The sequence below is a fragment of the Rana temporaria genome, chromosome 8 (assembly GCF_905171775.1).
Source record: "Rana temporaria chromosome 8, aRanTem1.1, whole genome shotgun sequence".
Classification (NCBI taxonomy): domain Eukaryota; kingdom Metazoa; phylum Chordata; class Amphibia; order Anura; family Ranidae; genus Rana; species Rana temporaria.
Genome location: NC_053496.1, coordinates 68,969,383 through 68,983,198, shown reverse-complemented (window position 1 = coordinate 68,983,198; position 13,816 = coordinate 68,969,383). Strand labels below are relative to the sequence as shown.

The 13,816-nt window shown below is 38.7% G+C and overlaps 1 protein-coding gene across 1 annotated transcript; it reads left to right on the top strand.

The window, feature by feature from the left end:
* The first annotated feature begins 489 nt into the window (after window positions 1-489).
* LOC120910414 (taste receptor type 2 member 9-like) lies at window positions 490-2,229 on the top strand. Its single transcript, XM_040322170.1, has one exon. The coding sequence runs from the start codon at window positions 1,273-1,275 to the stop codon at window positions 2,221-2,223; it is 951 nt and encodes a 316-aa protein (XP_040178104.1). The 5' UTR covers window positions 490-1,272; the 3' UTR covers window positions 2,224-2,229.
* The last annotated feature ends 11,587 nt before the right edge of the window (window positions 2,230-13,816 follow it).

Here is a 13,816-nt window from a genome sequence, read left to right as displayed (position 1 = left end):
TATGGGCTTTAGCATTTTACAGGTGAATGAAATGGGAATGGGACTTGGTGCCATCATGGATAATGCTTGACTTGGGTAAAAAAGTCTCTCAGGAAAGCCTGGAACAAAGATTATAGGAACAAGAACTGATCTGAATACTAAAATAAGTAACTGCAGTCACCTGTTACGTTAAGCACCGTAGGTCAGGTTCGCTTTGAGTTTTTTTGTATGTAATTAAAATAATACTGTGAATTTTTCAGTTTTTTTCTGTGACTTTTTTTTTCTTTTGTTTTTGTGAGTCAAAACACAGGAAATACCTAAGGAAACCACACTGTTTGTATTTGGTAAACGTGAGGAATAGAGGATTAAAAGCAAAGTCATATGTTGACTTGCAAATATTCTGTTGTTCCCATGTTTTTGTCCTTTACATGGATTAGAAAATTAAATAGATTTAGGAGCTTAGTTAAAAGTAGACCGTGTCTTACAGTACTACTTCAAGACAGGAGCAGAGGCTATAGCTTGACCCGAAAATGCTGGCCTTGACTTTATCATCAAGCACTAGAAGACATTGCAAGATTCTAGAATTTTGTTGAAAAGTGTTAACCAACAAAATAAACAAAGCATTAATTTTATAGAGGAAACAAATGTTTGCCCTCTGGAACCGAAGTGGAACTATTCTACCTGTATAAGAAAACAGTTGGATTGGGAAGTATATCCCTCTGCCTGTGCTTTCATCTCTACTACCATAAGAAACCAGCAAGAACCATCCATAAGCAATACTATTTAAAGTTAATTGGGGAGTGCTGTGGCATTCTGTTTCATCTTTAAAGATCCAAAACTTTAATGTTTGGTAACGAGACATTGAAGAGATTCTGTATTTGGCACTGAATTCTCTTGATTTACTTTTTAAATCACTGTGATAATTAATGTGTGCAACTTTGAACTCTGAAACTCATTTTTTTCATTGTTTTTTTCATAAAGAGGAAAAATTTCAATTACTTTAATATTCACATTCAGGATTCTTTTAGCTTCTTTCAAAAGACCTGAACATTTGGTGTGTTAATTTGGCATCTTTTACTGAATGGCATCTTTTACTGAATGTGGCATCTTTTACTGAATGGCATCATTTACTGAATGTGGTATCTTTTACTGAATGAAATCAATACCTTGAAAGTAAAAGGTACAACAGTGATCTATTGTTAGTGCACCTCATAAAAGCCAGGGACACCATTACTAGATACAGTTCTTTGTCAAATAGTCAGTCAGAAAAATCTATCTATATTTTCTAGCTTTATGATGCTTGATCTACACTCTGTTATTATATTGACTGGGCACTGTGTATTGTGTTTAACAGGGATAACTGGCAATGCATTCATCCTATTAGTGCATTTCCTAGACTGGCTGAAGATATATGAATTCAACCCTTGTGATGTAATCATTAACTGTATAAGTACTTCCAACATGTTTCTTCAAGGGGCAGTTTTATTTAACGAGGTCTGCTTCTACATGTATCCGGTATTTCTTTATCACAAATGGGTAATCAACTCCTTAGTAGCCATCATGACTTCACTGGCATTCTGTAGTCTTTGGTGCTCCACCTGTCTATGTTTTTACTATTGCGTGAAGATCGCTAATTTCAGTGGGATGCTCTTCCAAAAGCTCAAGACAAAGCTACCAAGAATGGTACCATGGATGTTAATACTCTCCTTTGCTATGTCTTGTTCTGCCGGCATACCAGCTTACTGGGACCTATACATGGCAGTTTCCTCTGTCACTACAAATTTTACAAGTAACATAACATTAGCACTTTCTTTCGACGTTAAGAGCAGGTGTGGTTGTCTTTTTCAGATGTACATGTTTTTTTCCAGTGTGGCGTTTGCCATTATTTTTTTTACAGCTGGGGCAATCATCACATCTCTCTGCAAGCATATGATGAGGATGAAACAGAACAGTGAAGGTTCTGGCACTGGGAAAATAAATTCTCACTTATCAGCTGCAAAAACGGTTACCTCTCTGTTACTTATTTACTTAATATTCTATGCAGCTTTAAATTTTATATATAATGGATCCTCTTCAGAAGTAGGCAGTTTATTCTATTCTCTCTGCTTCATTGTGGCTGCTAGTTTCCCAACAATAAACTCCTTCATTTTGATCATGGGGAACAGGAAACTTACAAATGCTTTTAAGAAAATGTTGGGTATAAAATCTGTTTCTGGTGGTAACAGTGAAGTTACTGGATCCTAATTTGTATAAACTTATAAGTTGGCACCCCACCAAATTGTATAGTTGGGAACAGAATTGAATATGAATAGTGAGGATTATAAATGCCAACAAAATGACTACATAGCAATTTTGTGGCCGTCACTACCACCACCAAACTCCCATAACATTGTATAGAATGATATAATCCTCTCTAATACATTATTACATTTTAAGTAGATCTAAACCAAATCACCAAAATCTCATATAACAGGGGTATTAAGGTAAAGTTCTGGTCAGAAAAATGTTCTTATAGCAGAGATCTGAATTGCATGTTTGCACGATGACTCCTTCACATCACAACCCCCCTCCTCTTATATCACAACCCCTTTCTTACATCAGTGTCTTCAGTCCCCCATTTACATTACAGTCCTACACTTTAAATCTCAGTTTCCACTTCACAGTAGTGTCCTCAGCCCCCCTTCACATAACCATCCCCTTTATAGTAGTGTCCTCAGCCTCCCTTCACATCAACACCCCCTCACCCCACATTAGTGTCCTCAGCACCCCTTCACATAACCTCCCTCTTTATCCCCTTTACAGTAGTGTTCTCAGCCTCCCTTCACATCGACACACCCCAAACCCAGAGTAGTATCCTCTGTCCCCCTTCACACCCCCAATATTAGTGTCCTTATTTGCTTCCTTCACAGCACCCCTCCCCACAGCATTGTCCTCCTTTGCATCACTTTATGTCACCTTTCACCCTCAACAGTGTCTTCCTTTGCCCCCTTCACTTTACCACCCCACAGCAGCATCATCTTTTTCACCCCTTCACATCACTCTCTTATAGCAGTGTCCTCCTTTGCCCCCCCTTCCCCCTTCACATCCTTCCCCACAGCAGTGTTCTTTTTCACCTTCCTTGACATCACCCCCCTCCCCCCACAGAAGTGACCTCCTTTGCAGACCTTCACATCACCTCCTCAAAGTAGTGCCTGTCATTGCCCCCTTCACACCCGCTCACAGTGATGTTCTGCTCTGCCCTTTCATATTACCACCCCCAGTATTTTACAGCTGTGTCTTAGCATCCATCACTTTCCTCCCTTGCACGGTACACAGTAGAGCGGAGAGCGAGAGGCACAGCAGCATTGGATGGATGTTAGGAGCAGGAGCTGCCGGAGTTGACTTTTCATATTAACAAGCTGCTGATTGGTTGCTAGGACAGCCCATAACAACTGCCCATTAACTTAAAAAGTTAACTTGGGTAACTCCCACTCCTACTATTTGTCCAGTGCTTCTGTGCCTCCTGCACTCTGCTTTTCTGTGTGAATGACATCAGCGGAGACTGGAGGAAAAACTGTCTCATAAATGGGTTGACCATAGTGGTCTGGATAGGACAGTAACTCGATACGGGTCCTGGCCGCTTTCTGCCATTTAGTGCTTCCTGTCATATAAGCTTAAACAAGTTATTGTAATTCCAAAATTGTTTTTAATATTTTTAAATTTAGAGCATTCATAAACTTCTACTTATTGAGCATATTTCCTTTTTCACATACATGATTAAATCTGAATTTTTGGCTATAAAACAACCCCCAGAATATTATATATTTACAGGCGTTGTAAAGGCGTTGTAGAAGAAAATTATAGTATTACAATTTTTTATGTTGCGTGATATTTGCACTGCTGTTTATCAAATCTATATTTTCAGGAAGGAATACACAAAACAAGTTATATCACACACAAACAATTTAATCCCCTTTTTTTTCAAAGTAAATGATGAGGTAGTGAGGAGTAAAAAGTTAACAAATATGTCTAGCCTCAAAATGGTAAAATATTATGGTACCTAAAATTATCAATAGGCAATAGACTTTTAATGAAGTCACGTGATCTAGTGACAATACGCAGATCCTGAATTAACATTGTGTATACCATTTCATCAACTAAAAGATTTTCGTCTACTAAAATACAACTAAAACGAAAAAAATTCAGATGACTAAAATACGACTAAAACTAAAATTGCATTTTAGTCAAAAGATTATCACTAAAACTAAATTGAAATTTGACATAAAAAATAACACTGGTGTATACATGCAAAAGACATTTTAATTATTGTAAGTGCATTTTATAATACATTTGTTTGTGGTTTGAAATACTACACTATGGCAGCTCCTATTTGTCTCTGAAAAAGTGGCATGCAAGCAGCACAATTTAAAGCGGTTGGAACACAAAGTGTGGAAGAGTGTTGTTTTGCAGCACCTGGAATCACTACCCGTCCTGTGTATGCATGGGCCAACACTGAAAGTGGATGAAGTCATTGTGGACTGTTTATTTGGGTTCTTAATGGGCATATATTCATATTATTTGGATTATAATTGAGTGACTTGAAGCATTTCATGTGGCTATATGTGTAAATGTATTTTTGAGGCACTACAAGACACATTTGGAAGAATATAATTTATATTAATTAATTTTTCAGCAGCACAACACATTTGCTCTTATATATTTTAATTGGTGGTGAACTTACAATGGGTGGTTTGCAGCAGCTGATGTTTTTTGTACATAGTTTTTATGTCACATTTGGATAGTCTGTGGCAGCACATAAGTGTTTTTTTGGTTTAATGTTTGCTGTGATATATCACATGTGGGGTGCAGTCGCTATTTGCAAACATGTGTGCACCCTTTTTTTTGCATGTGTAGGTGTGTTCAGGGTGATAGGGTTACTTTTTTTTTTTTTTTTATTAAATGTCATAATTTTTTTCCCTTTTTTATTTTTAATTTAGCTTTATTGCTACCACAAGATGGCTAACAAGTCCTCTATGTGATAGCATTAAGCAGGTCCTCTTTATGGAGAAATTAGCCGTCTATTAAACCTCCATTGTCTCCGCTACCCTCCGGTGCACATAAAGTGCTTGATTAGCTGCTTCCCTAGGCACAGCAATAGGAGAAGGACAGCTTTGAACCTGAAAACACTGATGCCGCATACACACGACCGTGTTTCGGGTTCTTAAAAATTACGTTTTTTTAATGTCATTAAAAACGATCGTGTGTGGGCTTCAGAGCATTTTTCACGATCTAAAAAATGGCCATTAAAAATTTCGAACATGCTCTATTTTTCCACAACGTTTTTAATGTTGTCGTTTTTAAGGTTGTAAAAAATGGTCGTGTGTGGGCTTTAACGACGTGAAAAAAACGTGCATGCTCAGAAGCAAGTTATGAGACGGGAGCGCTCGTTCTGGTAAAACTACTGTTCATAATGGTATATAGTGCCTATATAGTGCCGGTGGAAGTGTTGTACGTCACCGCGCTTTGCTAGAGCATTTTTTTCACGATGGTGTGTAGGCAAGGCCGTTTTAATGATTGGGTTGAAAAAAACGTTGTTTTTTTCTAGACCCTTAAAAACTTCATTTTTTAGAACCCGAAAAACAGTCGTGTGTACACGGCATTAGAACTAAGGGCCAAATCCTCAGCCAGCGGGCGTAACGTAATTTTTCCTATTTAAGTTACACCGCCGCAAAATTTCTACCTAAGTGCCCGATCCACAAAGCACTTACCTAGAAATTTTGAGCGGTGTAACTTAAATCCGGCCGGCGCAAGGCGTTCCTCTTCTCCAGGGGGCGATTCCCATTTAAATGAGGTGCGCTCCCGCGCCGGCCGTACTGCGCATGCTCATGACGTCATTTTCCCAATGTGCATAGCGCGAAATTACGTTACGTCGAGGCTTTGTGGATTGCGACGGGACAATAAAGTTGCGTCGGGTAAAAAAAAAGATACAGCGCCAAAAAAAAAATTAAAATTAAAAAAAAATTGCGTCGCTAGCAAGAAAGGTCTGTTTTTACAAGGTGTAAACAGTTTACACCTTGTAAAAGCAGCCCTAATTTTGCGTTTGCAAAATAAAACTTACGGAGAAAAAACGAAGCTGAAAAGCTTTGTGGATCTCCGTAAGTCCTAATTTGCATACCCGAGGCGGCATTTCGACGCGAAATGCCCCCAGCGGCGGATGCGGTACTGCATCCTAAGATCCGACAGTGTAATTCAATTACACATGTCGGATCTTCGTCCTAACTATGGGAAACTGATTCTGTGGATCAGTTCCATAGTTAGGACCAGGGATACGACGGAGTAACAGCAGTTACTCCGTCGTATCTCTTTTGAGGATTAGGCCCTAAGAGTTTATAGCTTCACTAACAGAGGAGAAGATTTGAGGAATGGATGTTCCTCCATCTTCTCCCACTCACCATCCTGAAATCATTCAATAATTAAAAAAATCGTAAATTCATAAATTAAAAAATTCGTAAATGCAAAAATTCATAAATTTGTAAATTAGAAAGTCCGAAAATAAGAAAGAAAATCTGAAAATTCGAAAGAATAACTAACTAATAATAACTATTACTAACTATTAAGTTATCGGTATTGGAAATTCCTTTTTAAATCTGGCTGTTAGTGAACTTAACAAATATGAATTTATCTAAATGTTAGGAAAAAAATCTGAAATAACGAATGCCGAATAGAACATAACAAATGAATAACATCAATAATAATCAAAACCTTTTATAATTATTGTTATTAATTATTATGAATTCATTATGTTCCAATCGTTTAGATGCGGCATTCGTTATTTTGGACAATTCGTAACTTCGGATAAATTAGTATTCGTTACGTTCACTAAAATCTGAAAGGAAATTCCAATACCTATAATTTAATAGTTAGTAATAGTTAAGTTATTATTAGTTAGTTATTATTTCAGATTTTCGATTTTTAGGGTTTTCAGATTTCCGATTTTCGAATTTCCGATGAACGCCACGCACCCGCGGTCGCTCGTGACAAAGCGAGAACCGGTATCTGTGGGTGTAAACACACAAATCCCGGTCCTCTCAGGGGAGAAGAGACAGATCTTGTGTTCATACTAGTAAAAAAAAAAAAATAATAATAAAAATACTATAAATCTATCCCCTATTTTGTAGCCGTTATAACTTTTGCGCAAACCAATCAATATATGCTTATATTACCAAAAATATGTAGAAGAATACATATCGGCCTAAACTGAGGAAAAAAATTGTTGTTTTTTTTTTTTTCAATGTGGAATATTTATTATAGCAAAAAGTAAAAGATCTTGTGTTTTTTTCAAAATTGTCGCTCTTCTTTTGTTTATAGCGCAAAAAAAAACAAAAACGCAGAGGTGATCAAATACCACCAAATAAAGCTCTATTTGTGGGAAAAAAGGATGTAAACTTTGTTTGGGTACAATGTCGCACGACAGCACAATTGTCAGTTAAAGCGATGAAGTGCTGTATCGCAAAAAATGGCCTGGTCAGGTTGTAATGCATTTTAAGCCAATTGACTTCTTTATTGTGGCCTCTAAGTTATCTGGTGTATGAAAATAACAACCCTTTTCCCTGTCTGTTCACAGATGTAATCCAAACATATGATTGGCATTTAGTGTTGGCCACCCACATATCACTTTTGCTTAGAATCAAACAAATGATCACATTTGTGGAGTTTAGCTTTGATGAAAACACACATATTTGTAGTTTGTTTGATTTGATCTGAATAATGATAAGAATAAAAACATGTTTTCATTCAAAATCAATTTTGTGTGTTCCTAAATTGAAAAATCATCCTTGATTATACTGCTTACACGACAACCACAGTGAAAATGTATTTTCAAGCATTCTCACACATACTTCATTCAATCATTTGCTTAATGTGCAGAACAGATTAAAAGCAACTAAAAATGTTCTAATTGTGTGATTCATATGGAAAGTGATAATGTCAGGATGTCAGCAGTTTACTTTGCAGCTCTAGATATATCATATGATTAAAAAAAAAGCTTTAGATTTTAAATATTAAATAGATATTTTAGGGCTTATATGTGGATGCTGGACATACACTTTGTATATCAGATCACTTTTCACTTTAAAGTGTAACAGAGGTGCTAAAGTGGAGGTACGTTAAAGTATTTAAATAAATGCCTGTGTAAAGCCAGCCATACATGAATCAAAATTTGTCCACTTCAGCAATGATCCATGTAAGGACAGGCTGGTTGCACAAAAGTTGATCTACTGATTGAATTCTGTACAACCAGCCTTTCAGGTTTTTCCTGCTCGATCTGCACTGTAGACTATTGCATGCAGTGCTGATCAGTGTAGTCTGACAGCAGAGAAGTCTCCCAGCTATTAGAATGCAATATCACAGCAGGGTGGTCTCATTGAGTGTGTGGATAGTGGAATCAAGTCATTTTTTTTCCATTAAACATGCTGGGCTCATGTATGGGCTGCTTAAATCTCCTTGGATTCTAAAAGCGGGGGTTCACCCTATAAAATAATTTTTTATTTTTTTTTCTTCTAGCCTAAAATTCGGCATTGTAGCGCGAGCTACAGTATGCCGGTCTTAATTTTTTTATCGCCGTACTCACAGTGTAATCGTACATAGTAGATTCCGACTGCCCACGGGGAATGGGCGTTCCAATCCAGACGGAAGGTGATTGACGGCCGGCTCTGGCGCATCACGCTTCTCTGGAAATAGCCGAAATAGGCTTGGCTCTTCACGGCGCCTGCGCATAGTCTGTGCGCAGGCGCCGTAAAGAGCCGAGACCTACTCCGGCTGTCTTCGGGGAGCGTGACGTGCCAGAGCCGGCCATCAATCACCCTCCCTCTTGAAAGGAACGCCCATTCCCCGCGGGCAGTCAGAATCTACTATGTACGATTACACTGTGAGTACGGGGATAAAAAAATTAAGACCGGCATACTGTAGCTCGCGCTACAATGCCGAATTGTATGCTAAAATGTTGTTCTGCAGGGTGAACCACCGCTTTAAATAATTTTCAATGGATTTCAAACTCAGATTGTATAGGGAGCCTGAACATCTCTTTAGGTTATACTTATCATTCCACTCTGAAATGCTAGAGTTTTAGTGAGGAGTAGAGATTGGCATAACACTTAAATTTCATAAATGACCATAGATACAAAAAATGTAAAGGTTGAGAGCACCACAGAGTGATAATAGGTACTATGGGCCAAATCCTCAAAAGAGATACGACGGAGTATCCCTGGTCCTAACTATGGAACTGATCCACAGAATCAGTTTCCCATAGTTAGGACGAAGATCCGACATGTGTAATTGAATTACACTGTCGGATCTTAGGATGCAGTACCGCATCCGCCGCTGGGGGCATTTTGCGTCGAAATGCCGCCTCGGGTATGCAAATTAGGACTTACGGAGATCCACGAAGTTTTTTCTCCGTAAGTTATATTTTGCAAACGCAAAATTAGGGCTGCTTTTACAAGGTGTAAACTGTTTACACCTTGTAAAAACAGACCTTTCTTGCTCGCGACGCGATTTTTTTTAGATTTCAAATTTTTTTTGGGCGCCGTATCTTTTTTTTTACCCGACGCAACTTTATTGTCCCGTCACAATCCACAAAGCCCGACGTAACGTAATTTCACGCTATGCACGTCGGGAAAATGACGTCACGAGCATGCGCAGTACGGCCGGCGCTGGAGCGCGCCTCATTTAAATGGTAATCGCCCCCTGGAGAAGAGGAACGCCTTGCGCCGGCCCGATTTAAGTTACACCGCTCAACATTTCTAGGTAAGTGCTTTGTGGATCGGGCACTTAGTTAGAGATTTTGCGGCGGTGTAACTTAAATGGAAAAAGTTACGTTGCGCCAGTTTTTTGAGGATTAGGCCCTATAAGTATACATTTATTAAACTTGACAAAAGATCAAAAAATAAAACCAACGCATTTCAGGGGCTCACAACACCCCCTTCATCAGGGCAAAGAGACAAGATAACATAGATGTCAATAGATGGATATAAAAGTAGAAAATACATCTAAACAGATAGTTTGTCAATTGTTATTTGTGCTATAAGCCATAATACATAAATGGAGAAGCCAGTAAAAGATGTATAGGCATATGTATCTCATTTTATTTATTCAATTTAAAGGAAAACAATACATATTATAACATTTAGAAAACTATACATGGATCTTAAAGTCATAAACGTTGACCCATGTAATTTAAATAATTATGTATTGTAGTAAAAATGAAAAAGAAAAATAAAGTAAAGTAAAAAAATAATCTAACTAACCCACATAATAAATGTCACCTACTGTAAAAGTTATAATCTCAACTCATGATCAGATATATAGAGAAGCCATAAGAACCATAATAAAGAGTTTCAATATACATAAATTGTTGACCAACATAGTGGTGGGATGGAACAAACTAATTGTAGTGATAATTGTATTAGACCACATGTCTGGCCAAGAGACTGAAAACGCCTGAAACCATGAAAATAATGAATTATATTATATTAACAAAAACCTCATCAATGTTCGAAACAGTGTGGTGTACTCACAATGTAAGAATATTCCTAACAAATGTGTGTTACAGTAAATGCCATATGCTCTGTGTACCTTGGATGCTGGTGATAGGAGAAGAGATAGTCAATGAATGCAAAGAGGTTGATTTTTTATTTTGCACCTGATTGGCTGATGATCAGCAGAGCTTCACCTCAATCAGTAAGCTAAGGGAAAATTCTCTAAAATCCCATAAATTGTAAATCAGCCCCATAGAGTAGAGGTTGTTGGTAAACACACATGATAAATAATGCATGTCCAAAACTGTCAGAATATCGAATTTATTATTATGGAGCAGTGCGTCGCAAAGTAAAAGCAGTATTGTTTGTGTATTAAAATGTAATGATTGTGTCACTAGAAAAAATACATTCTAATACATAGTGTCATCTCTTTTTAGATACTGTATATCATGAGTACAATGTATTCACTACTTTTAGATCTTTCTATGGATATTGCTTCATGTTTTCTTTTGTCTTTTGTCTTGGGCCTGACAAAGTGGGAGTTGTGAGTCACCAAAATGTGCTACTTTTTCATATCTGATCTTATATTAAGAGAAATAAATCTGAACTGAACCTATTACAAACTTGTGGTGCTCTCATCCTTTACATTACGTTAGGACTGCTCTGAGGAACCATAGAGATAATCCATATGAAAGAGAGATGGCTCTTAAAACTGAAGACCATACCTGATTATTCTTTACTTTGGGTCTAGCACTCCACCAACACTCCTTTTTTACTACATAGACAATCTTAGTTCAGGTCAGATTCACTGTAGGACTGGTCATATATTGTGGCTAGAGTCGAGCGGACACCTGGATGTACGGGTTCGTACCCGAACCCGGACTTTGAAAAAAAAGTTCGGGTTCGGGACCGAACCCGAACCCCATTGAAGTCAATGTGGACCCGGACTTTTGACTATAAAAATGTCTCTAAAAAACGAAGGGAAAGGGCTGGAGGGCTGCAAATGGCAGCAAAATGTCGGGAAGAGCATGGCAAGTACTCTTGAAATAAATGTGGATAGGGAAATAACTTAAAATAACATTAAAAAAATTAAAATAAAAAATATAATGATTTTTGACCTTTGAGGACGAGGTCCATACAGTTTTGTTCAAAATTATTGAACCCCCAATGCTGTAAAGGGTTTTAGGGAATTTAGTGTACATTTGTAATTGTATTCAGAATGAAATCCTACAAGGACTTCATAAAGAACCATATGCAACTAATATGACATCAATTGGTTTTGTAATACAGTAGTAAATGCAAAATTCAAGGCAATGGGCACTGTTGAAACGCTACCTGGTCGTGGCAGAAAGAAGATGCTGACTTCGACTGCTGTGCGCTACCTGAAGCATAGAGTGGAGAAAAGTCCCCGTGTGACTGCTGAGGAACTGAGAAAATATTTGTCAGATGTGGGTACTGAAGTTTCTGCTCAGACAATACGGCGCACACTGCGTAATGAAGGCCTCCATGCCAGAACTCTTAGGCGCACCCCCTTGCTGTCTCCAAAGAATAAGAGTCGACTGCAGTATGCCGAAAGTCATGTGGGTAAACCACACACGTTTTGGGATTGTGTTCTGTGGACTGATGAAACAAAATTACAACTGTTTGGGCCCATGGATCAACGCTATGTTTGGAGGAGGAAGAACAAGGCCTATGATGAAAAGAACACCTTGCCTACTGTGAAGCATGGCGGGGGGTCAATCATGCTTTGGGGCTGTTTTGCTTCTGCAGGTACAGGGAAGCTTCAGCGTGTGCAAGGTACCATGAATTCTCTTCAGTACCAGGAGATATTGGATGACAATGTGATGCAGTCCATCACAAACCTGAGGCTTGGGAGATGTTGGACCTTTCAACAGGACAATGATCCCAAGCATACCTCCAACTCCACTAGAGCATGGTTGCAGATTAAAGGCTGGAACATTTTGGAGTGGCCATCGCAGTCACCAGACTTAAATCCGATTGAGAACCTCTGGTGGGACTTAAAGAAAGCAGTTGCAGTGCGCAAGCCTAAGAATGTGACTGAAGGTGGAAGCGGCGGTGGAGGAGGAGGAGGTAGCCAACACAGCAGGTTTGGTTTTTAATTGATTTATTTTTTAAATTAGGGTAAACCCCAAAATAGTGAGACAGATCTAGGGTTGCTACCTCATCCCAGGGGACAGGTGGAGTGCTGGTGAAATGGGCAGAGATTCACCTATATATTTCTCAAATTTAGGGTCTTGCCCTAATTTTGAGAAATTTTAAATACAAAAATAGTGTAAGCTGGTGAAATAGGCAGAGATTCACCTACTGTATATATTTCTCTACCTATAGCAATAAGCAGGAAGCCAGCACTAAACAATGTACTGCACAGACAGTATATCACAGGGGACAGGTGGAGTGCTGGTGAAATGGGCAGAGATTCACCTATATATTTCTCAAATTTAGGGTCTTGCCCTAATTTTGAGAAATTTTAAATACAAAAAAGTGTAAGCTGGTGAAATAGGCAGAGATTCACCTATATATTTCTCCACCTATAGCAAGAAGCAGGAACCCAGCCCTAAACAATGTACTGCACAGACAGTATATCACAGGGGACAGGTGCAGTGCTGTTGAAATATACAGAGTCACCTATAGATTGCTGACTGCCCCTATAGGAAAAATATTTCAGGAACCTGTCCCTGACTATGTACTTGACAGAAACACAGTATATCACAGGTGCACAGGTGGTGTGGCAGGTGTACTGCTGTTGAAATACTCAGTCACCTATAGAGTGCTGACTGCCCCTATAGGAAAAATATTTCAGGAACCGCTCCCTGACTATGTACTTGACAGAAACACAGTATATCACAGGTGCACAGGTGGTGTGGCAGGTGTAGTGCTGTTGAAATACTCAGTCACCTATAGAGTGCTGACTGCCCCTATAGGAAAAATATTTCAGGAACCTCTCCCTGACTATGTACTTGACAGAAACACAGTATATCACAGGTGCACAGGTGGTGTGGCAGGTGTACTGCTGTTGAAATACTCAGTCACCTATAGAGTGCTGACTGCCCCTATAGTAAAAATATTTCAGGAACCTCTCCCTGACTATGTACTTGACAGAAACACAGTATATCACAGGTGCACAGGTGGTGTGGCAGGTGTAATGCTGTTGAAATACCCAGTCACCTATAGAGTGCTGACTGCCCCTATAGGAAAAATATTTCAGGAACCTCTCCCTGACTATGTACTTGACAGAAACACAGTATATCACAGGTGCACAGGTGGTGTGGCAGGTGTACTGCTGTTGAAATACTCAGTCACCT

What these genes read in the sequence shown, in the direction of transcription:
- LOC120910414 (XM_040322170.1), top strand. Translation starts at nt 1,273, where the DNA reads ATGATGCTTGATCTACACTCTGTTATTATATTGACTGGGCACTGTGTA.